The sequence below is a fragment of the Camelina sativa genome, chromosome 4 (genome assembly GCF_000633955.1).
Source record: "Camelina sativa cultivar DH55 chromosome 4, Cs, whole genome shotgun sequence".
NCBI lineage: Eukaryota > Viridiplantae > Streptophyta > Magnoliopsida > Brassicales > Brassicaceae > Camelina > Camelina sativa.
Window position 1 is genome coordinate 16502033 of NC_025688.1, and position 23872 is coordinate 16525904.

Here is a 23872-nt window from a genome sequence, read left to right on the forward strand (position 1 = left end):
ACCACACCAATCAAGCCGTCGTTATTGCTGCCCCTCACGTCGTCAATCGAGTCCTCAATCGAGTCGCCCTCTATTCGCTGCAACACACGACTCGACCTGCACAACACACCCTCGCTCAATTCACACCCGTGAAGCATCAATCGAGCCGTCACCACACTTTGTCAATCGAGCCATTCTCGTGACCACTCGACGCGTCCGCTGCACACCAATCCGAATAGCGTCAATCGAGCCATCTTGAACTCCCTAAATCGAGCCATCGTCGAAGACCCGCCCCACCAACGTGTTCTCGTCGTCGTTGTCGTTCGTCACTACTCGCATCAGGACCAGTCCACTCGACCTGACGAACAAGCATCACTCGAGACATCAGTCGAACCGTCGTCCTCATACCCGCATCTCCACGTACGAATCGAGCCGTCTTCAATCACACCAATCGAGCCGACCACCATCCTGATCAAGTCAACAAATCAACCTTGTCACCCACTCGATCGGATCTCTCTTTGCACATTCAAGTTTTAAACTTCATATTTCCTTTTATCATTTGTGCACTAACATATTATTGCTTAGTTTTGAGTTTATGATGTCTCAGCGGAGCAGAAAGAGTGCTGAGATAATAGAGGAAATGAGAGATGCCTATGGTCGTAAGGCAGGAGAGCGCTCATCGCCTAAGTCTATGACGAGGCGTTTCCTAGAAATGAAAAACATGGTCGGCGTCGTTGTTGGGGATTCAGGCCAAGCAGCGGGATCAAGCAGACTTGCCAATCCGCTCATTAAGAGCAAGAGTCGCGGGAAGAGACCGGCACAAGCTTCTAACTCAAGAGAGGAAGGCAGTGATTATGAACAGGAGGAACTTGAGCTGCATTCAGAACAAGCTCCCAGGAAATCTGTAAGATGGAAATCTACCGAGACGAAGTTGACTCCCAACGAGTATTACAAGCTGTTCCAACAGTGTGAATTTAGTGGAACGAGATATCCGCATCCTGAGACGATGGAGCTATTAGGGATTGGGGAGGATGTTCAGTACCTATTTAGGCGATGCCATTTGGAGCGACTCATGAACACCCCTAAGAATGGATACAAAGAGGAGACTATCCAGTTCCTTTCTACTTTGGAGATGCACTTATACGCGGATGAGCCAGGCATGATGTCTGATGGAGGGATGGGGTACATTGCATTTTGCGTTCATGGTCAGTTCTACACCCTTACTTTTAGAACCATCGAAGAGATCTTTGGATTTCCCGGCAGAACGGGGACTACGCCGCAGTTCGATAGGCACGAATTATCAGCACTCTAGGTGACGATTGGAAGCATGTCTACATTCACTTCGTCAAAAATGAAGGCGCTAAACCTGAGAAGCCCAGTGTTGCGTTACGTCCAGAAGGCGGTGGCCAATGCATTCTATGCCAAGGAGATTAAGGGATACATCACGAACGGCGAGCTCGAGATGATTGATCTAGCACTCAAAGGACTCTCATTCAAGGCAATGGACGGCACCGAGCTGCAAGGTGACACGTCCGACACTTCCGTCTCGCTCTACCTCCTCAACTACATGATGTCATACAAGACTTGGGTCTCGCGACTCAACAGCAAACACTCTCCCGAAGTGATGTGTATGGGCGGCGTGGCAACATGGTTTCTCGAGGCAGCTGGTGTTCCATTACTATCTGAGCCACACCCACCACGTTGGATCGACGTGAACAACCTGCGACAGTAGCGCACTCTGGAGCGGGGTTTGAGGCAGGGACGGTTGATTGACAAGTTTGTGCATCCGGAGGTCGGCAACTCGAGATTACTCCTGCCTTGCATCGAGCTGACTACTATCTTGAGGGGTGAAAATGTAGGGTTCATACCTCCCACGGACACTCTTTACGAGCCTGGGGATGAGATGCCGCGGGTCGAGATTGTAGAAGCAGGAGCAGAACCGATGGAGGAAGACGAAGTTGAGTACCGCCCTGAGCAGTTTCACTTCGAAGAGTACTCAGACCCGAGAATAGCTAAGGGAGTCAGAGCAGCTCATGAACGCCTCAACAAGCTTCAGCGATGGGGAAGATCAGAGACAAGGCGTTCAGCAGCTTCACCAAGACAATGACAAACTTCATGCGCAAGTTTAGCTGCTCGACTTCCACTACCGCCGTCCCTAGGTCTATCTCCGAGGACACCAGACCCATGCCGGGACAAGCCTCCGTGACACTCGAGCTAACTCATCAGAGAACACTCTCTCCGGTTCCCTCCCCAGCACGTCAATCTTCCTATGTGCCTAGGGAGCGTCAACCTACACCCACCCCTTCACGCCACTTGTCACATGAATCTCGGGAGAGAAAGAGACAAGGTTCGCGTGGTTCTAGAGCCTCTTCAAGTCGTCGATCAGCGCGTCGCTCCGCAGCTCAAGGTGAGCAAGAGGTTGAGCAGCAGGTCGAACATCAAGGCGATTATCCACCTACCGAGGTAGTTGTGCTAGAATCGGACCATGGAGAGTCCAGAGTCGATGACATGCAGTGTGACGAGCAGCCGAACATGTATCAGAACACGCAAGCGGTTGAACAGCAACTCGGCCAACCAGCTGAGGTCACTCCCGCGGATCCCGAACACGGTGAAGGACAGAGCCAGTATCACGCACCCACTCCTTGGGCGAGCTCCGACTCATTCTTCTACTATTGAGGTACTCCTACCTTCCCTTGTATATACCACTTCATTCCTGCATTGTTTCTGTTGTGATTCTTAAATCCTTCTGCAAATTTTTCTTACACAAGAGACTGTGTAATTTAAGTTTGGGGGAGGGTTTGAGATGATGTATCTTATGTTGTGTCTTGTGATTCTTATTTCAAATTTTTTGCATCATATCATGTTTAAGTCTGCATCTATATATTTGCATTAGAAAAACCAAAAAAAAAAAATTGAAAAATTTCGAAAATTTCCACAAAAACAGAGTGTTCATGTAGTTTGCACTTGCATATTAGGACTGAGTCTAGTATCATTCATATAGGGTTGTTGCATTTAGCATAGGGGTTGATGATGATTGTAACCTTGGTAGCATGTTGGATTCAATAGGATAGGATCAAGCCCCTTGTTATTAGTTCTTTGATGCACGTTGATTGAACTTGAAATTGTAAGATTGAAGCATGTTTTGAATTGATATCATTCTTTATCTACCTGAACCTAATCCTGACTTGCAATTATCCTATTATGCATTGAAATTGAACTCATGGATACCACATACATACTTGGATTATCTTTCTCCTTTTTACCACCCTTGTTAATCCAAGTAGCTGATTCCCATCTTTGGAACAGTTCCCCGCACCCTTAACCAACCCTTCTTTCAAGCCAATTGTATTCTTGAGTGTCAGGCCTTTTTCCGAGTTGAGCTTGTTAGAAAGTGTTAGGTTTTAACCGACAAGAGTAGAATCCTGTGTAGTTCTAGTTCGTGTTATCCGGACTAGTAGGACTAGGTGAGAACTCGATCTTGGGCATTGGGTATGGATTTGTGCAGAAAAGTGAAGAGTAAAAAGAAAGTAAAGGGTAGAAAGTCTTTAGGAGGGGGATGTGTTTTCAAGGTTTACAAGTCTAGTAAAGGATTTGGGTTGAGCAAAATAATGAGTTACTGGTTCTGGGCATAAAATGAAAAGATTAGACAAAGAAAAGAAAGTAAAATGTTTAAGATGTCTAGAGTCCTTAGAAGAAAAGAAAAAAAAAAGAACCTTACTGATAATAAAGATTTCCCAATCCGCTAGAATGATAAGAATTGAGCTCCTCTTAAGACCGAGTCTAAAAAATGAAAGAATGGGTTTGAGATGAAGTTTCTGATGAAGGGTAGAGATAGGACCAACTTCGATTTGGAATGTTCTTTGGGTAGACAGGGTGCTGCTCTTGTATGCATCAGTTGGTTTCAACCTTTAGCCTTCTTTTAAGCTCAACTCCTTTTCGTGAGAGAACCTTGTTCTGTATTGATAAAACCACTTGAGAAGGAGACCATCTATGTCTCTGACCTTTCGCCCTAGCCAAATGAGTTCAATGACATTGCTTAGATTGATTCACGGTTCTCTGTTAATGAATGTTAAAGGGAATGATTGATAGGATTGAATGTGTAGATTAAAGAATTAAAGTTTTTTCACCATGCATCATAGAACTAAAAACAAGGACCTTGATTCTAACTACTCTATCCAGCATGTTTTAGGTTCTGAGACCCCATCTTCACACTTCTCTTCCATACTTTGTTCTTGATTGTTTGCTTGAGGGCAAGCAAAGAATAAGTTTGGGGGAGTTGATATGTCAATATTTTGCATCTCCTTAGCATGCATTTGTCATACATTTAGCTAGGATAACTAGTCATTTTGCATCATTTTAGAACCTCTTTTATACACTTTGCATGTTTAGGAAGTTTTTGCATCATCCTTGCATGCATTGTGCATTTCGAAGTATTTCAGATGTTTAGGAGACGTCGGAGATGCACACGATCGAGCCACTCTCAGCGGCCACAATCGAGCCACTTTCAACCTCCACAATCGAGCCACTCTCAACCTCCACAATCGAGCCACTCTCAACCTCCACAATCGAGCCACTCTCAACCTCCACAATCGAGCCACTCTCAACCTACGCAATCGAGCCACTCTCAGGGCACCAGTCGGACCACTCAGTCGAGCCATCACTCGAGCAACCGGTCTAGGGATTCAGCTTTTGACGTCTTCATCAAAGTTGTAGATAATTGAGTCATCTTTCCAATGCTGTTTATTTCAAGCCAATCGGAGGTGTGGTTCAATAGTTATCATCGTTTTAGTAGATGCGTATACACTCAGCTCGAGCCACTTTCACCGACCACGCTCGAGCCACTTTCACCGACCATGCTCGAGCCATTTTCACTCGCACGGCTCGAACCACTCCAACTCACACCAATCGAGCCACTGGACGCACACAGACGTAATCACGCATGCCAGGAAGACGCTCCGTCTGACACGCTTCAGGAGACTCCCGAACCGACGCTCTATCTTGTCGTTTTAAGTTTTAGGGATTCACACGTTTTTACTATATATACATTTTGTTAAGTCTTGGTTTAGGACATCTTATCTTTTATTCTCGTTTTGTTCTTAAGGTTCTACCTAGCCACCTAAAACGTTTGAGACTTTGTATCCAGATATCTTTTAATCCGTTTAGTTTTTGCATTTGATTTCTTCTGCAAAGTTGTTCATCTCATTCTTGTCTATCTTATTATGCTTTGTTCAATATTTTCTGGATTTATGTCTTTGGTGATGATTTCCGGATCTGAGTAGTGCTAGAGTTCTTGGGGAAGGGATAGATTAGGTGGAGGATCTTAGGATGTAGAGTGTTTAAGCTTGATTTGTATGATTCCCTTCTGGACTAGTGTTAGAATTACTAGTTTCTCTCTGATCAATTGGAACTAGGTTCGAGACATTTCCACACCCAAAAGGTGTTTGATGAAATGTCTGACCAACTAGTGCCAGAGACTTACGTTCCTAGCCTAAGAGATTAGTTGTCTAGGATGTTTGTTGACGTGAATGAACTTGTTTTTCATGCCATGCTTGATCATGTTTCTCTAGCGAGAGCTAGGTTTGGAAGTGGTTGAGTTTGAGTAGCTTTTGCCAAGAGATTGGATTAGCTAAGTTGTGATGTTCATTGTTTAGGGATAGTTTGCTTGTCGTATGTTAAACACTCTGTAGACTAGGAGACTCCACCGACATCAATTACTCCCATCCATAGGACTTTTATCTTTTTGATTGATATTACATTCTTGAGACTGTTTCGTTTGTTCATGCTTAGAATCGTTTTCGGTTCCACTTATTCTTGTTCGCTTCTTGTCATACATTTTCGTTTCTAGTTATGTGACTCATTTCCGTTTTGCATTCTGATCACTCTAGGATTGTTAGACATAAAAACACTCTTTTTGAATTGGCTTAACTTGTGATTTCTTGATTTCATTTTGAGTGATAGTAAAGATTCCCAACTGGATTGACACCTTAAGTATTACAACTGCATAAGGTTAATTGAACCTACTATGAGACACACAAAAATCTTAGTATCAGAAAGTTGCCAACCCTAGGGGTTGGGCAATTGATATAAATACCGAGAAGGCGCTTCATGAAGACTTGCGCGCTTCAAGGTAGTTTTGAGAGATGCACACAAGATGTGTGGTGTCGCCCCATCAATAAGATAGATAGATCTTTTGATGGTTTATTCATCTAGAAAAGAACGATAGGCATAGTAGTGCTTGTATCATATGCAGTTGTAATTGCTATCTTGTTCTAGTGAATTTGTTCTGGATTAGGTCCCGGGGATGTAGGAAAAACCGAACCCCGTTAACAAAGCTTGTGTGTTATTTACTTTATGCTCATACAAACAGATCCTAACTAGACTTTGCCACAAATATGCGTTTTCACACAACTGGAGCCTCGTTGTATGGAATCCGTACTTAGGGCAAACCAAATGGATTCAACTCAGAAACAAATTCAACAGACGTGACATTTTTGCTCTCGGATACGACAACAACAACCGTAACCACAAAATCTTGAGGTTTTTCTATGATGACAAGAGAAGCAGACATGGTAAAAGAAGGGACATTGATGTCTACGATTTTAGTTCTGATTCATGGAGGGTTCTTGAAGTCAATCCCGACGGGGACGCGCCGTTTTATGGCACTGGCGTGTCTTTGAAGGGAAACACTTACTTTTTAGGTCAAAAGGTAACAGAAATAACATACATTAAAGATTATTTACTATGTTTTGATTTCACTACAGAGCGATTTGGACCACGTCTGCCTACGCCGTTTGGCCCTCCCTCTCCTAGTTTTAAATTTATGACTCTCTCTTGGGTTAGAGATGAGAAGCTCGCTATGTTATACAACCACTTGGACACAATTAGGACATACAAAATTTGAATTTCCACTAAGATTGAGCCTAAGGTGGTATCTTGGAGGACTTTTTTGACACTCGATATGTCACTAGTCTTTTGTCTTTGGACTTACTTGCCTACGAGCTTCTTCATTGACGAGGAGAAGAAAGTAGCAGTGTTTTTTAATAACAGTGGGACCAAGACCTGTCGCTATCAAATGGCTTACATCGTTGGAGATGATGGATTCAAATCTGTCAATATCGGAGAAGTTACGATTTCCCAGGGGAGTCCAGGCAAACTTGTGTGCTCATCTTATGTTCCAAGTTTAGTGCAACTGCAAGTTTAGTCCTTTTCATTTTCACTAGCTTTTTTTCAAGTGTAATGTTTTGAACTTCAAAGTTCCATTTTGAAATCTTGGTTCAGTTTGAAGATCTTTTTATATTGAAGGTATCATCATCATTGTTTGCCTTCCCGAGTAAGTTTTTTATTGGCCTGCCATGTACGTAATATATCATCATTGCTATTTATTTCATTGTCAAAGAGTCGAAAGGAAAATAGGATTAAGCATAACCTTTAATTATGTAACAACTCTAATAAGTCAAACAAGTACAACTAGAGGTTCTTGGTCTCTTCATAGCATAAGTTCATGACGTTTACAAGCCTAAAACTACATGTAAAACTACAAACTGGTACCGGTTAAAGCGAAAGCCTGAAACCAACAACAAAAGCAAAATCCAGGTTCGAGCACTATATATACAGAAGAAAGTTTCAATTCTCAGGGTAAGCAGATGCAAGTTCCAGTTCTCATGGCATTGCGGATGCTCTGAAGTCAACGGTTAGACTGCAGACTGACATCAAGAACACAACTGCAACTACCGCCGCCCTAAGAAGCCCAGCGTAAGAACATTTCAGGGGCATAATCCTTTTAAACGCAAAACCGGTTTTGTTCTTTGTTCTCATTAGCTTTCCGCAGCCTTTCTTCATAGTTTCTCCAACTGTGTCCTCAGCCTGCGTAGCATTAAGATTAATATTAATGTCACAGTTCGATTCCAATTTGCTACGTGAAACCACATCCCACTGAAAGAAACCAAGAAATAAAAGTAATTTATGAAGAAGGTGGGTGTGATTCTCACCTCTCTGTCTCTCTTCGAGTCAATGCCATTAAGGTTAGTTTGCAGACGCAGCCTTCTTGGGCCATTTCCCTGCGCTATATACTCATTGGTGCAACCTGAGAGGTGTGCCTGCCGACTCCTAATCTGGATCCCCGTTACTGAAACATCGTTGCTCATGCCAACTGCTGAGCCCTGCTGATAAGCTGGCGCAATCTGCAATCAAGTAGATTAATAAGAGTTAACTATGTAATTCAGTTTTCTTAATGAATACACCAATGATATTATGAGTTTTGAGGAAACTTCATGTACCTGATCTGGTGTTGCGGCATCAAAGCCACTCTGCAAAACATACTTGTGCTTCTCTGGATCCTCGTCTGGGCTCTGAAGAATAGAATCAAGAAACTCGGATATATATGTATCTACTTCATTTGTACCATACTGAGTCTGAACTTGGAAGTTGTTGGTCTCATTCCCTGAAAAATTACTTGAGCCAGGCTGAAATGTGGATCCACCAAGCTCGCATTGGAATTGAGAGTGTAATGGGGAGAACAGCTTGCAATCCAGGGACTCCAATTCCGGATACCAATCAAAATCTACAAGCTGCATGTCAAAACAAAAAGTATTTAGTTTTCAAACCGACACTAAGACAATCATCTAAGAAGAAACAACTAAAGACAATGTCTTCACCTCGGCAGTTGTAGCCTCATCACAAGCGTCACTATGAGAATCTCCGGAGATTACAAGAGAAGACTCTGCAATGTCATAAGGCTTCACGTCTTCTGTTTTACTGACCTCAGATACTTCAACAGTTGGAGACGAGACAGCAGGTTCAGCTTCATCCGATTTGGAATCTTCTTCTGCTAAATTCAGTTCTTGTTTCTTGAACAACTTGCATATCACAAACGGACTCTGCATATATCACCACAATCACAATGATCAAGATTCCATAACCAAATCAGTTTTCCAAATGGTTACACATCTACAGAGTGTGCATTATCATTTACCTGGCCAGGATTAGTACCGCTAAGATCATTCTCCGTGGCACGATACTCATGAATAACCCAATTGGTTCTTGTTCCTTTAGGAGCACGACCAGCGTGGAAAACAAGAGTTCTCTTCACACCGATAATCTTAGTCTTACCGTTTTTTATCTTCCGGTCTTTCCCTGTCGCCTTCCAGTAACCTGCCACAGTTGCTCGGTTCTGTCTACTTCCGTTAGGATACTTCCGATCCAATGGACAGAAGAAGAGCCACTCTGAGTCTTTTGTTTTGATCACAGAAAAATCTACAAACAAACAAACAACCAAAATCACATCTTTTTAATCATATCTCTCAGCGACACAAACTAAACTTATATCAAACAGATTAAAACTCCTAAAGTTACTGACTTTATCAAAAAAACATCGAAACTAATTCAAGATTTCGTAAAGTTACAGCATTTCTAAGAAGAAGAAGAAGAAGAAGGGGTTACCAGGTAAATCCCAAGGCTCCCATTTGCAAATATCGATCTCACGGATAGCTTTGACGTCGCCATCGTGACCGTTGATCTTTTTACGGAGATAGTAACGGATCAGCTCCTCGTCAGTGGGACGGAATCTTAATCCAACTGGTAATGAATCCATTGATAGAAATTCAAGATTCTGATTCATTGAATCGGCTTTTTTTTTTTGTTTTTTTTTGAACGAATCGAACACCCAAGATTGAAGAAGATTCCCAGATACTACGAATCAGAATTATTGTTTATATATATCTCAGAGATACGATTCGAAGGTATCACGAAGAAGAAGATAACAATTTAAAAAATATCAGAAAACAAAAACCCTAAAACTCGAATCGGTGATTTTGGTAAAGTGAGGAAGAAGAGAAGAAGATGTGAACTTTGATTTTTTCCTTTTGTGAAGAAATTATAAAGAGAGAGGGTGGTGGTGATAACAGCGCGTGGAGAGGTTTAGTGTGTTACACGCGCTATACCAAGTACGTTACGCGTTTTAGTGGTGTTGATGTACGATTTTGCCCTTTTTGGGACTTTGGGATATTAACGCAAGAGGAAGGGGTAAAGTTGAGAAAGTGGTTGCCATATTAAAAAAAAATGTCATAAAACGAATGAAATAATGACATGTGGATGAAGCGGGAAAGGAAGCTTCGGTGCATGTCACTTTGTTTGTGAGTTCTGTGGGAAGTTTCGCTTTTCTTGACTTTTTTTGGAAATGTCTTTATATATATATACAGTATATTTTTGAGAAATTCTTTTAAATACCATTAAAAAAAAAATTTCCAAAAATATTACATTTTAGTTTTTTTTTTCCAAAAATATCACAAAAGTTTTTTTTCCAAAATTACCACAAATACAAAAAATTGATTTTTAAGGATGTAGAATTTTTTTTTTAGGTTTGGGTTGACACATTTAGTTTTAAGGTATAGTTTTTAGGAGTATGGTTTAGTATTTAGAATTTAGAAATTAGTTTTTAGTATTAGAATTTTAGTTCAATTATGTGGTATTTTTGGAAAAAAATATATTTTAATGATATTTTTGAAAAAAAAAACTAAATTATAGCATTTTTAGAATAAAAACTTATTTTAATGATATTTATGACAATTACCCTATATTTTTTTTTCTTTTTGTTTTGGTTTGGTATATGTGGTCGATCGCTCGGGCTCGTAGTCACAAGCACTGACCCATGCTTGAATGCTACCAACGAGCCAATAGCGACAAGCACAATCTTTTTATATTTATTTCTCTGAGCATTTTGGGTTTTTTTTTTTGGATTTTGAATGTTTCTCGTTTGCTCGAACTCGTAAACACGATCATGGAGCACACTATCCTACGTTAGTAATTTTTTTTTTTCGTGCATTGTCCCCGATTCTAATGTATATGTACGATTCACTTGCAACAAGCACGTTGTCAGACTATTTTATACATTCGATGAATAAGAATAAAATTGTCGTTCAAATACTGAGATGTGTTATTTTTCTACAACATGTGATTTTCTATATGTGCATCTGAAGTTACTAACGAGTTGATGAATTTTACCAAATTGGTTAAACTGAATACGTTTTTGAATATATATTTATTTGAGAGTCACATTTTTTGTTCTTGTTAAACGTTATAAGTCACATTATTGTTATTTACTTAAGTTTTATCTTCTTCACTGTCATTTACTTAATTAATTAGCTCCATTCTTAACGTATTACAAACACAAACAAGATAAAGAAAAAAGAAAGAAAGGTTCCTCACTCGACAAAAAAAGGTTACATAATGTAAGTCGATATGAAACGTAATTCAGCAAAACTATGCTATAGCAAAAAAAAAACTGCTTATCGTTTTCATATTCCATCGTGGCATATGGCAAAATAATATTTTCTTTCCAATTTACTAGAATCAAAGAAACCCGAATTAATATTGTGCGTAGTAGTATGTATATGTATATATCGAGTCGACCGACTAAAAATAGAGCACAATAGATGAGAGGTCCACGAAACTTACATACCTTTGACCATACCAATGAAGCTTTTTAAACACAGAAATCTCTAAATTTACGCTTAACTCTCCGCATAACTCTTAATATAAGTTCCTACCCGATCTGTAAATAACTCTATTCTTAGCCATATGAATTATTCAACACACCACAGATACACAAAAAAAATACCAGAGGCTCTCCATAAAATTCGGAATCATGCATCTTCACATCTATATAACCCTGATCATGTTCACTTCATTTTCTCAATCCTCGGGTCAACAATAATAAACCGAAGAGAAAAATAAAACTCCACAGCCTACACCCAACCAAAAATCACAAAAACAATAAAAAAAATATAATAATGGGTGGCTGTGCGAGTAGACCCAAGGAATCAGACATGAACAACAACGAAGAAGGCTCTGTTCCTAAGCCTGTCTCTGAAACCGTAATAGCCAAGGTAAATCTAGGTTTTAAATATGAAAATTTAGGTTTTGTCACAGAACCGCTTTAACAGGTTATGATCTTTTTGGTATGTTAACACAGGAGAACAACACAGAAAGCGGTGAGAAACAGAACCAGACAGAGACTGAAACCACCGAAACAACTTCCGTCGAAGCTAAGGAGACATCTGAGGTCGAGCAGACCAAGGAAACAACTCCTGCTTCTGAACCAGAGGTTGCAGCCGTGGAAGAGTCTTCCTCTTCTGGTGAAGCAGCAGCACCTGAGAAAGTGGAGAACGTAGCGGCCGCAACAGAAAAGGTCGATGAGGTTGTGGTAGCTGCACCAGAAAAGGTTGAGGTTGAGGCGGAAGCCGTGAAAACTGTTGAGGCTGAACCAGTAAAGGAGGAGAGTAAACAAGAAGAGAAAGAAGCTGTTGTCACCGCTTAATGATATAATTAAATTTGTGAAAGTAATTTGAATGTCATTGTTGTATGTCACCTATATTTGATTTGATTTGTTACTACCAGATTGGTTTGGCTTTGTTTGTTCTTTGTATTTCACAATGATTCTTCTTTAATTCAATTAAATATAAATCAGTTTTGCTAAATGAAATTTGCTAACCAACGTTTCTTAAGTCGATATGCATGCCCATCTGCTATCGTGTGTGAATTAAGATCTCGATCTGCTTTATGTTTCTCTGAAACATATAATTCAACAAATTGAAAGATGCAAATCCCCCTGGAGACTAAATCTAGCTAGCTGTGTAAGTCCTGCTCCTTCCTTGTACAGTTAACGTGATCAGCAGTGTTATTGTTAAAAAAAAAAAAAAAAAAAAAAACTAACTAACTAACTAAAATTCTTACAATTTGTCGTCAAAGAAATGAATAAAAAAAAATCTAAATGATCAATAAGATTTCAATTTAACGTGAAATCATAAATGCAACGTAAAAAGCCCAATAAATTATTAGCCCATAAAATCCTAACTACGCATATAAAAGGAAAAACGATTTGTATCCCCCTCGAAAGTTTCATATAGTACCATAACTATACAGAATTCATATCTGGATCTCTGGCCACACAAATCAGAAGTTCTAGTCCAGTTTCCACATAATTTGAAAGTTAAAAACCTCATAACACACGAACAATGAATTTATTGGTTTATGACTTAAACTAATACTAAACCACTTAAAACCAACACTAAACCAAAATTAAACACCTGACCACTTAAAACCAATACTAAACCAAAATTAAAGCCTGAACCATCTCCTTTTCCTCTTTCTTCATCTCCGGATCACAAAACAAAGAGATACGTCTCCGCTGCTGGCGTTTTGAACGAGAAGCTTATAGGAGGAGGAGCGAGGAACAGTGATGTATTTGCGGCGGCTCTGCCGTAAAATCTGAGGATGAGAAGAGCTGTTAGTGAACATGATGTTGAATCACCGGCAAAGACCGTCAGAATTGAAATTGGCGTGAAGAGAAGTATCGATTATGAAATTGAAATTCTCTGTTTCGTTGTCGAGAGAAGAAATTGAAGAATTTTTCCCGTTGTTTTGTGGAGAAAAAACCTTCTGAGAACACGTTATTTGAAAGAGAATTGCGGATATATGAAGTTGGATTTAAGTCAATCTCAATTTTGGTCCACTTTTTCTGTAAAACTCAATAAGAAGTTGGATTAGTGTTGTTGTAAGTGAAAACGATTGCAGCAGAGGATTTCCCGCATTGATCCTGGGGGAAAGCATGACATCGTTCGCAGAAGAGACAAACTTAGTGATGTAGAGTCTCAATGTTGTCTCATTTTGGTGAATCATTATCATTGCTTAGCTTATAACAAAGAATTTGCAGGTTGAGAAGATGGTGCATTATCATTTAAATAATTGGAGAGAACACAAAAAGCAATATAAAACATAGAAAAATAGTTACAGAGATTGAGCAAACCGAATCATACAAGAGAATAATAAACAGACCTGTTGTCTCTTCTAATCTCATTCATCCTTGACTAAAAGTGCCTTGAGACAATTTTACTTGAAAGACAATGCCTTGAGAAGGCTCTCCTTACTATCAGATTCATCGTGTGGTGGTGAGTGGTGACTGAGATGATTTGCAACGTGGTTGGATGATTCGACTTCATCATCATGAATATCGCCATCAACAAACCAATCAATTAGATTTATTGGTTCTCAAAATCTTGGGTTCTTCAATTCTGAGATTTAGAGATTTCGATCTTAAATTCGGGTTGTACTGAGGTTAAATCCGGTTTTTTTAGTCCTAATGTGGATTGTCTAGGTAGTAGTAAACCGAACATAAACCGTGTTTATGTGTCTTTAGGTTATGAATTTTGATTTTATGTGTTATGAGGTTTCGAACTTCCGATTTGTGTGGACCGAGATCGAGGTTTAAATTTTGTGTAGTTGTGGTGCTATATGAAACTTACGAAGGGGTTACAGATCGCTTTTCCCATATAAAAAGGTTAGCAATACTCCTCCAAAAAAAAAAAAAAAATTAAGAATGCGCAAATAGTTGGCCATGGGAAACCCTAACCCTATGATGAGAGTTAGCACAATCCCAACGGAGACGGGAAGAAGAACAACACTCCCAGTATCGATGTTGGTGGAGGTATATACGTAATTGCTCGATTGCCATTGAAAAGCATCGCCAAATGCAAATTGGTATGTAAAACATTGAAATCGGTAATAGACTCGACGTATTTTCGTAGTCTCTTTGTCTCGTTGCACCCATTGTACTCCTTGTCCTCTTGGTCGCTCATGCTCGTACTAGAGTATCATCATCCCATCACAGAAGTTATTGGCTTGGGTCTTCCCAAATCCATAGTTTCTTATATCGCGCCTTTTCGACCGCATCCGAATCTCTCTACGAATGATTGCTTCTGGGCAGGTTCCTCCAATGGATTGATTTGGCTTAGTCTCTATTGTGGCTACACTAAGAATTTCAAATATCTATCCTTCGTGGGTAATCCAGCTTTACAACAATGGGTTGAAATCCCTTCGTGTCCAGATGTAACTGCGCATCGAAATCCATATGAGCCCATTGGTATGGTAACACGTGTTGAGAACGATGTTGTTTCTAAAAGATAAACTTGAAGAATATAAGAACACCTTTTCTTAATAATGATTTAGAAAACTCTCTCAAAAACTAAATCTCTCTTTTCTCAAGTCTTATGGAACACCTCTCCATAGACTCCTATATTTATATGTTTTATCTTTTCCTAAACCTATTAGGATTAACATATTACAAACTTAAGACTTTATGAAATTTTCCTAAACCTATTAGGATTAACATATTTATATGTAGCACATGTGATTTTGAGCTTATCTAATACGAAATTGATTGTGTATAGACAATTAGAGATATTAATCGTTTATTCGATTTTTTTGGGGGGTTATGTAGAGTGTGAAGACGGTTTGAGAAGTGAAGTACAATGGAGGTATTTGGAAAATCTTCAGTGGTTGGTTCTGCGGCCAATGTTATTTACTTGTCTGCTATACTTGGTATCGATGGACCCGATCCGTGTCATAAATGTGATTGGAAATGCGAGAATGAGAATGTTTGTGGGAATATGTACCGTTGCAGACTAACTGGGTTGAGTCACGTCTGTGACAAGAACTGCAACCAAAGGATTTTGTATGATAACCATAACTCTTTGTGCCGAGCTAGTGGTCGGATATTCCCACTTTCTTCCGATGAGGAGCACGCGGTTAGAGGAGTCCGGAGGAAGCTTGATGATGAGAGTCAGCCCTCTGAAAGCTGCGTTAAGCGTGTTCGGCGTGATGTCCAGTTTCTTTCTTCTCCTTTCGAGAGGTCTTTTGCTGCTGTGAGCCCAATCTGCAGTCAAGCTGGAGATGGAATGGAGATGAACTAAATCTTTGTTGGTCTTTTGCTTATCTTCTTTTATCTCACCTAGAATAACTTACTTTTTTTCTATATCTCAACTATGCAATAAGAGACAATATTTATGCGCTCTTCCAGAGAGACTAGGCTTAGCTTCTCTGTCTGAAGAAGTACTTTATCTTAGTATTGTTGAACTATCTATGTAGTATTTAACGTAGAGAGAGACTTCATAGTTCTGCCACTCTCTTCTGGACGTTTTTGTTTTCGTAGTATTTAACGTAGGGGGAGACTTCCCCCTCAACAGGTGGTGCTCTTCTTTGCATTCCAAAAAGGATGATTCTGGTACGTATACTACTGTAGTAGCATATACTTACAATTACTACTTTCTTTACTTAATATATCCATTTTTGAATATGAATGATGTTTCCTTAGTTAGTACTCATTGTTAAGACATCAAAATCTTTAGGTATGGTTTAGACTACTGTCACATTTCGACTTGTGTGAAATAGGCAAAAGGTCCAGATCAGCATTTTGGTATATGAAGAGATCAAATGATAGTATTCCAAATTCTGAAGTTGTCTTTTCTTTCAAATCCAACATCTAATATAGAGACAGTCTTCTGTACCTTACAATCTGCTACCATGCACATTTCTTCAGCTTTTCATAAATCTGTGCACATATTACCATTGACAAAGTAACGGAGAAATTGAGCATTTTTAGATATCAGAACTGAGTAAAAAGAAAAAGAAAAAAATAGCAAAGACGATAAATGGGCCTTAATAGGCCCAAGTAATCGTATATAACCCAATGGGAAATATGAGAAGGAAGGAGGGAGATAAGACGAGAAGCAGAGAACCGAAAGAAAAAAAAAAGAAAAAAAAACTCCAGAAATCGCAACAGAAACGAAACGAGAGAAATAGATATGGGGGTAAGCGGCGGCGGAGGAGGAGGAGATCAGAGTCAGAGAAGAAGCGGCGGAGAAATGATGGCGATGGCGAGTCTATTCAACGATCAGCAGAATCCAATTCAGCAGTTCCAGGTCAAATTCAAGGAAGTAGAAACTGGTTTCAAGACTTGGCTATCGAAACAATCAATACCAGTGGAAGCCGCCGTCGTATCAACCATGAGCGGTGTCCAAGGAGCTTTCATTGGTGGTCTCATGGGAACACTCTCTCCTGAAATGCCTCAGGCTGGCGGCGTTGACCTTCAAGCCATAGCTTCAATGAAACAAGCTCAGGTTTTAATACACTCCCATATATAAACCCTTATCCCCATCTTTCAAAATAAAGTTAATGTTGTAAATTGAGGTATGAGTGAATTGAGAGATCTGTGAATGAATCTGTAGGCACTTGTGGGTGGACCTTGGGTTCAGGCTCGTAATTTTGCTGCCATTACCGGTGTTAATGCTGGAATTGCTTCAGTCATGAAGCGGATTCGAGGCAAAGAGGATATTGAATCTGCGTAAGTTTCAACTCCTGTGAGCTGCTTCAGTCACTAATATTTGTAATCTCTGTGTGTAGATGTCTTGATAAGGTTTTGTAATTTGGGATTAGTCTTAAGAGTTTGGTTATCATTGTGAGTGAAGAGTGTTAAAGACAGTAATGATTTAAATTTTGCAGCGTAGTGGCAGCATTAGGATCTGGATTTGCATACTCTTTGGTGAGCCAAGGCTTGCAAGGACAACCTATGAACGCAATCACCACCGCTGCTGGTTTTGCTGTTTTCCAAGGGATATTTTTTAAGGCAAGTTTTCAAAATTTTGAGACTTGACACCAATGCTACTCATGAAACTGTATATTATTAGCATTTGCTCTTAACTCTGTTTTTCCCTTCTCTGTCTCTAGTTGGGAGAAAGATTCTCTAAACCGAGCGTTGAAGACCCGTTTTACACACGAGGAAGAACTATGCTTCTTCAGCTTGGTCTAGAAAAATACGAGAAGAACTTCAAGAAAGGACTTTTAACTGATCCCACATTGCCATTGCTCACTGATAGGTATAATCAGAATTATCCTATTCAAGATTTTGTTTATGTAGCAGCAGCTATTCAAGTTGGTGAATTTTGTATCCAGCGCGCTAAGAGATGTGAGCATACCACCAGGGCCAAGACTTATGATTCTAGACCATATCCAGAGGTTTGAATCCGATTTCTCTGCTATTCCATCGATCAAATATAGGAGGAATCTGTAGAATTCTTGAATTTGATCGAGCTATCATTATTCTCTGTTGTTTGGAGTACAGGGACCCGGAGATAAAGGGCAAACGAAAGTAGTCACTGAGGCTTTTGTCTTAGATGGTCATCACCAGAATCTATTAAAGACAAAATGTAATGTCTTTTTACTTTTAGATGCTCATGCTAAGAAGAAGAACTCTTGTTGGATTCTTTGGCTACTACTCTAGCAATGTTTGATTCTCTTTAAAATTTTAAAATACTCTCATCATCAATCGAAATGGATTATATAGGTTCAGAATAATGAGAACACATTTATGCTCTGTATGAGAATAAGATGATTATATATATATATATATATAGTTGGTTCATACAAATTTACTCGCCAATCATCAAAAAAGGCATTGGATAAACTCTTGTTAAAATATAGTTTGATGCTCTTTCTACCTAATTTATGTTGCTGTTGTGAAGCTCTCATTTACTTTTAATTATATTATCGTTAATCAAAAAAGTCTCAATCAATCTTGTTAAAATATAGTTTGATGCACGAAGTCAGGTCAGTGACATATCCATCAATCTATGAATTAGTAACAACGACTTCAAGGGAGGAAGCAGAGAGACGGGAGATTTGCTCCATGAGGAAGAGAATACGAGACTGATAGTCACGCGCCTGATCTAGAGACTCGACCTCAAGCTCAGCCAATTGCGAGCAGAGTCTCTCCTCGGCCTCTTCCGCCACCACAGTCCGCCGCCACAGCTGAACCATCTGTTTCTTCATCTCCTCCATTTCTCTCTCCAACTCTCCGTTCCTCCTCCGTAACTCCTCAACCTCTTCCGTCGCCACCGTCGCATAATTTCCACCTTTCCCCATTAAATTGAATAGTTTTTTTGTTTTTTGCTTTGTGGTTTAAAGAATAAAAGTGTTTTCTGTGGTGTTTGCTGTTTCTGTGTTAAACTGTTATCCCTCTGTGTTGTGAAGATCCTTTTAATAGCCATTTTTTTTGTTTTGGTCTTTGGAATTTTAAAGTGTCCAGGTTCAATGTATCTGTTATTTTCTTCATTGTTTTGTCGACATCATTTTCCTGTCTTAGAGAAGTAACAACACGTGGTGCATAACACATGCAATGACTATTACAATTATTTTTATTTTGAAGACTTTTTTTTTTTTGAAAGAGGTTTTTATTTAAATGCAAAGAGAAATAAAATGTTACAAAAGCCCAGCGTTTTAGAGTTTAGATTAGGGAATCTAGTAAAAGATGAGCCCAATAATACAACACAATAGTCAAAAGAGCTTAGTAAGAACCTAGAGATAGGGTTTGTAGCCGATGGAATAGTGAAACGTCGTAGGGTGTACAACGTCTTAACTTGAGAACCAGAGATCGAACATCGACGATGATAAGGAAGTGTTTGATTCCCTAATCTTTGTAATCTTGTTACGGATGATAGAGTCCACCTGTCGGAGCAAGGCGTCAATTGATCGGAATTGACGATGATGTAGGCGACGATTGCGTTCCTCCCAAAGAAGATACAATGTACACTGCCAGGCTAATAGTGTTAGACGAGTCAAAGCTTTCGGGTCCCCTTAAAGATTGCATGCGTTCCAGTGTCGTATCCCAGGAAGGATAGGATTAGCATTGGCATCTAGTGGCGATTTGAGTCCAGATAGCGAAGGCGTAGGTGCAGTTGAAGAACAGGTGGTCCCTGCTTTCAGGCGAAGCGTTGCATAGAAGGCAAAGTGGGTCTGTTTGTAGTCTCCATCCCAGGAGACGATCGCGAGTAGGACAACGGTTTAAGGTGAGTAGCCAAGTGTGGAACTTGTGCTTCGGGATCCCGCCGGCGAACCAGACTGCTTTAGCCCATGGTACAAGAGGGGAAGCAGACCGAAGGAGACCATAAACCAGTCCAGTTGAGTATCGTGTATACACCTTGCCTTCTACTTCCCATTCAAATCGATCCTCTTCATCTGTTAAGGTAAGTGTTGTAAGGTGGGTTAGGAGAGAAACCTGATTATCAGTCCGTGCATGAGGGAGCAACCATTGACCACGAAGGAAGAGCTGTTGGAGTGTTGCAGTTGATGGGATCCCCAGTCGTGAGTCCCTTCCCGAGCACAGATAGTCAGAGAGTTTCCCATATGGAGACCAGTTATCAGACCAGAATCGACAGGTAACACCATTGCCCACCCTTAACTTTATCCAGCTATAAACATCATCCCTGAACTTGAGTAGCTTATTCGCCATCCAGGAGTAGTTTTGGCGCTTCTTCAGTGTCCAGAACTTGTTCACCGGACCCTTGAGGAAATAGAGTTTGAACCACGCAACCCACACTGACCCTGATCGGAAGAAAAGAAGCCAGATTAACTTGATGGAGCAAGCTCTGTTCCAGAAGAAAAGATCCCGTATCCCTAGGCCTCCTTGGTCTTTTGGTTTGGTGACAGTATTTTAGGCAACACGAGCAGTGTGATGTCCCTCGGCACAACCTTTCCAGAGATAAGCACTGCAGAGAGAGTGGATTTTGGAGATGCACTTCTTGGGGAGTACGAAAGAGGAGCACCATAAGTTAGATAGTCCTGCAATAACTGTGTTGATCAATAACAGGCGTCATGCAAAAGATAAGTGCTTAGAACACCAATTATTGATTTTTCCTTTCACTTGCTGCAAAAGGGGCTCACAGTCTTGTAGTGTCAATTTTTTGGTGCAGAGAGGGACTCCAAGGTAGCGCACTGGTAAGCAGCCATGAGTTAGACCCGTTGAGAGTTTAATGGTGTCAATCTCTAGCTCTGATAGCCCGCCCGCAAAGAAGGAAGTTTTGTGGAGGCTAATGGCCAGACCAGATCTGTTCTCAAACTCCTTAAGGACCTGCAGGATATTTTGGACCGAGGAGAGCGAGCCATCAGAGAAGATAAGAAGATCATCAGCGAAACAAAGGTGAGTTAGCTTTGCTTGGTCACAGTTATGATGGTATTTGAAATTTCCCTCCTCCGCTGCCTTGTTCAGCATTAATGATAAGGTGTTCATTGCTATGACAAAACAGGTAAGGAGACAATGGATCCCCTTGTCGGAGTCCACGCTTACCCTTAAAGTAGCCATGAACCATTCTGTTATACCCGATGGTGAAGTTTGTGGTACAGACGCATGCTTGAAGCCACCGTAAGTATTGGTCAGGGAGAGAGATCCCCTTGAGACAGTTGAACAGGAAGTCCCATGAGATGGTGTCAAAAGCCTTGGCGATGTCTACCTTGATTACTAGGCGCTTGGGACCTGCAGCCTTATGATATCCATTGACTAGTTCAGCTGCTAAAATGGTGTTCTCCAGCAGAAGCCTGTCCTGCACAAATGCTGTTTGGTTAGGGAGTATCAGATCAGGGAGGATAGGTTTGAGTCTGGCCACTAGCAACTTGGATATCACTTTGTAGAGCGTGTTGAGGCAGGAGATGGGACGGTACTCCACAATCTTGGAAGCACCAGGGTGTTTAGGGACTAGTGTCATGATAGTTGCGTTTGTGGTAGCCGACAAAAAGGAAGTGTGAAAAAAGTTGGTGACTGCTGCAGTGACTTCAAGGCCTAGGATTCCCCAGGTGGATGTGTAAAAGCCGGAAGAGAGACCATCGGGACCCGGAGCTTTGTTCGGATTGATCTTCATCATCACCTTTGCTATCTCCTCAAGAGTGGGAATGGATATCATCATTTGAGAGTGGGCGTTATAACAGCGGTAAGGGTTTAATGATTGTAACACTTCCTGGGAAGACCAAAACGGAGGTGAAACAGAGTGGTTTGGCGACAGGATTGAAGTAAAGTGAGCTATGGCGTGGTCACTCATTTCACATGGATCCAGTAATAAGTCACCAGATTCCAGGAGGAAAGACCGGATGGTGTTGTAACTTGCTCTAGCCTGACAAATTTTTTGGAAGTAAGAGGTATTGAGATCTCCCTCCTTGAGCCAATTCACTCGTGATTTCTGCTTGAAGTAACTTTCCTCAATGTCCCTCAGAAACGTCCATTTGTCGTGGAGGTCCTTTTCAAGCTGGAAAGTTTGTTGTGATGGTTGATTTAAGGCCTGTACCTGCACATCTTGCAACAAACGGTTAGTTTCACTCACTCGCTCTTGTATTTTTGAAAAATTCTCTCGATTTATGGTTTTTAGGTCTCCCTTAATGGTCTTTTGCTTCCAGCAGAGATCAGTAAGATTGAGAGCAAAGCTTCCGGCCTGAGTCCAAGCTTCATGTACCAGCTGGAGGAAGTTAGGGTGTTTAGTGAGGTAGTTAAAGAACTTGGAAGGGCGGGTGCCTGCTTTGGGGAGTTGATACGTGAGGTCAACTAGGCTTGGACAATGGTCTGATGGTAGAGGGGGAAGGAAAGTAACAACGCTATCTGGAAAGAGGGTGATCCAGTGGTTGTTGACAAGGACACGGTCAAGCTTCTTGGCAATGGGGTTAGAGGGCTGGTTGTTGCTCCAAGAAAAACGAGGGCCTTGGAAACGAAGATCAAATAGGTCCATTTGAGACAGGCAGTCTTTCAGCTCCGACATTGGTGGGGATAGGCTGTTGACTGAGGGAGAAGAATGCTCATTGTGATGAATGATCTGGTTGAAGTCTCCTCCAACAATCCAAGGACAGGTGTCAAGAGAGAAAGACTGCTGAATACGTAAGAGCTCAACCCAGAGGTTAGTTCTTTCTTCCCTTAAATTTGAAGCATAGACCGATGTATAGACAAACTGAAGTTTATTGGCAATATTGACTTCACAAGTTAAGGATTGTCTTGACTGATGCAACACTCTTACCAACGCAGGGTCCTTCCAGATAACGATGATGCGACCATCCTCATCAGACGAGTGGTTCGTAGTATAGTTCCATCCAGGGCAAACCGATGTCATTACTCGGTTCAGATTAAGTTCTTTTACATGTGTTTCCAAAATAGCTCCAAAAAGCGGCTGGTAACTCCGAAGCCAACTACTAAAAGGCTTATGCTTATCCAGATCATTTAAACCTCGGATATTCCAAAAAAAGTGTTTAGTATTCATTAATTACAAGTACGAGGCACACCTGATGGGTGTGATGTTTCCAACGGTAGCTTAGTCATAGGGGGAATAGAGATGGTATGGGGGTTAGTGGCTGAGGACAAAAGAGGGTTAGTGGACAAAAGAGGGTTGGTGGCTGGGGGTAAAAGAGGGGGGGAATGCGTAGGGCTAATAAGGGACGGGTGAGAACGAGAGCGCTTCAGGGATTGAGGTGGTTGTTTATCTGGTGGAGGAGAGAAGGGGTAAGGGAGTCCGGAGGGTGTAGTGATTGCAGGGAGGCCAATAATCATAGGGAGGTTAAGAGATGGGTCTGGTGCTTTTGCTGGCAACATGCTCGGAGCAACTAAGGGTTCGGTATGTATGGGAGCTTTGGGCGAAGAGGGCAAAGAGGGAAGAAGGTTTGGACCTATAGGAGGTTGGATGGAGGTTTGAGTAGCAGCAGGGGCTGTAGTTGGTTCCGGGATGGGAACAGTAGTTGGGTCCAACGACAGGGGAGCAAAGGAGTTGGAGGGGGGGGGCACCCTCAGTGGCACGGCTGTTGTTCTTGCCAGTAATTTTATTCTTGCGTGTATTATCCTTTGTGCGCATAGAGGAGGAAGCATTAGTAGGAGCTGCTTTAACTGGTGAAGTGGAAGCATCCGTCGTCACCCGCTTCTCTAGTCGGATAGAGTTAGCTTTAGTTGTAGGCGGAGCACAAGGTGGGGGAGGTAGTTGAAGACAGTTCTTAGCAGTGTGTCCTATTTCATGGCAATGAGAACACGAGGGAGGAAGCCAAGGATAAGTGATGGCAACTTCTACGACTTCACCATTATCCCTAGTGTATTCAACAACATCAGGTAATTTTTTAGTAAGGTCGACCACGACTTTGGCATGGGACACTTTGAGGCTGACTAGATTGATGGTAAAGTCATCCGTCTCTTTTGGTTCTCCCACTAACCCAGCTACAATGCTTATGCCCTCTATTGTTCTCAGGTCCAAGGGGACGTCATGCAAGTGGATCC

The 23872-nt window shown here is 41.1% G+C and overlaps 5 protein-coding genes and 1 pseudogene across 5 annotated transcripts; 4 read left to right on the forward strand and 2 right to left on the reverse strand.

Moving 5' to 3' along the window:
* Positions 1-7302, forward strand: part of LOC109132683 — a 19197-nt pseudogene extending 11895 nt beyond the window's left edge.
* LOC104780773 (NAC domain-containing protein 62) lies at positions 7395-9812 on the reverse strand. Its single transcript, XM_010505311.2, has 6 exons — positions 9418-9812; positions 8951-9231; positions 8634-8855; positions 8256-8546; positions 7968-8159; positions 7395-7842 (listed from the first exon to the last, which is right to left on the reverse strand). Exons 1-6 carry the CDS (start codon positions 9593-9595, stop codon positions 7639-7641), a joined length of 1368 nt encoding a protein of 455 aa, XP_010503613.1. The 5' UTR covers positions 9596-9812; the 3' UTR covers positions 7395-7638.
* Positions 11665-12441, forward strand: LOC104780775 (phosphatidylinositol transfer protein sfh5-like). Its single transcript, XM_010505312.1, has 2 exons — positions 11665-11861; positions 11948-12441. The coding sequence occupies exons 1-2, from the start codon at positions 11766-11768 to the stop codon at positions 12290-12292; spliced, it is 441 nt and encodes a 146-aa protein (XP_010503614.1). The 5' UTR covers positions 11665-11765; the 3' UTR covers positions 12293-12441.
* On the forward strand, positions 15273-15781 carry LOC104780776. The gene has a single exon (XM_010505313.2). The coding sequence runs from the start codon at positions 15282-15284 to the stop codon at positions 15720-15722; it is 441 nt and encodes a 146-aa protein (XP_010503615.1). The 5' UTR covers positions 15273-15281; the 3' UTR covers positions 15723-15781.
* Positions 16523-18162, forward strand: LOC104780778. The gene is made up of 6 exons (XM_010505316.2): positions 16523-16928; positions 17037-17152; positions 17311-17434; positions 17536-17684; positions 17761-17823; positions 17930-18162. Exons 1-6 carry the CDS (start codon positions 16614-16616, stop codon positions 17958-17960), a joined length of 798 nt encoding a protein of 265 aa, XP_010503618.1. The 5' UTR covers positions 16523-16613; the 3' UTR covers positions 17961-18162.
* Positions 18248-18894, reverse strand: LOC104780777. Its single transcript, XM_010505314.2, has one exon. The coding sequence runs from the start codon at positions 18727-18729 to the stop codon at positions 18436-18438; it is 294 nt and encodes a 97-aa protein (XP_010503616.1). The 5' UTR covers positions 18730-18894; the 3' UTR covers positions 18248-18435.

Excerpts from the sequence above, each read along its gene's own strand:
- LOC104780773 (XM_010505311.2), bottom strand. The coding sequence starts at position 9,595 with ATGAATCAGAATCTTGAATTTCTATCAATGGATTCATTACCAGTTGGA. Across the intron at positions 9,232-9,417 it reads GGAGCCTTGGGATTTACCTG|ATTTTTCTGTGATCAAAACA; the intron begins GTAACCCCTTCT and ends GTTTGTTTGTAG. Across the intron at positions 7,843-7,967 it reads ACTCGAAGAGAGACAGAGAG|GCTGAGGACACAGTTGGAGA; the intron begins GTGAGAATCACA and ends AATGCTACGCAG.
- LOC104780778 (XM_010505316.2), top strand. The coding sequence starts at position 16,614 with ATGGGGGTAAGCGGCGGCGGAGGAGGAGGAGATCAGAGTCAGAGAAGA. Across the intron at positions 16,929-17,036 it reads CTTCAATGAAACAAGCTCAG|GCACTTGTGGGTGGACCTTG; the intron begins GTTTTAATACAC and ends ATGAATCTGTAG. Across the intron at positions 17,685-17,760 it reads TTGCCATTGCTCACTGATAG|CGCGCTAAGAGATGTGAGCA; the intron begins GTATAATCAGAA and ends TTTTGTATCCAG.
- LOC104780776 (XM_010505313.2), top strand. The coding sequence starts at position 15,282 with ATGGAGGTATTTGGAAAATCTTCAGTGGTTGGTTCTGCGGCCAATGTT.
- LOC104780777 (XM_010505314.2), bottom strand. The coding sequence starts at position 18,729 with ATGGGGAAAGGTGGAAATTATGCGACGGTGGCGACGGAAGAGGTTGAG.
- LOC104780775 (XM_010505312.1), top strand. The coding sequence starts at position 11,766 with ATGGGTGGCTGTGCGAGTAGACCCAAGGAATCAGACATGAACAACAAC. Across the intron at positions 11,862-11,947 it reads CTGAAACCGTAATAGCCAAG|GAGAACAACACAGAAAGCGG; the intron begins GTAAATCTAGGT and ends ATGTTAACACAG.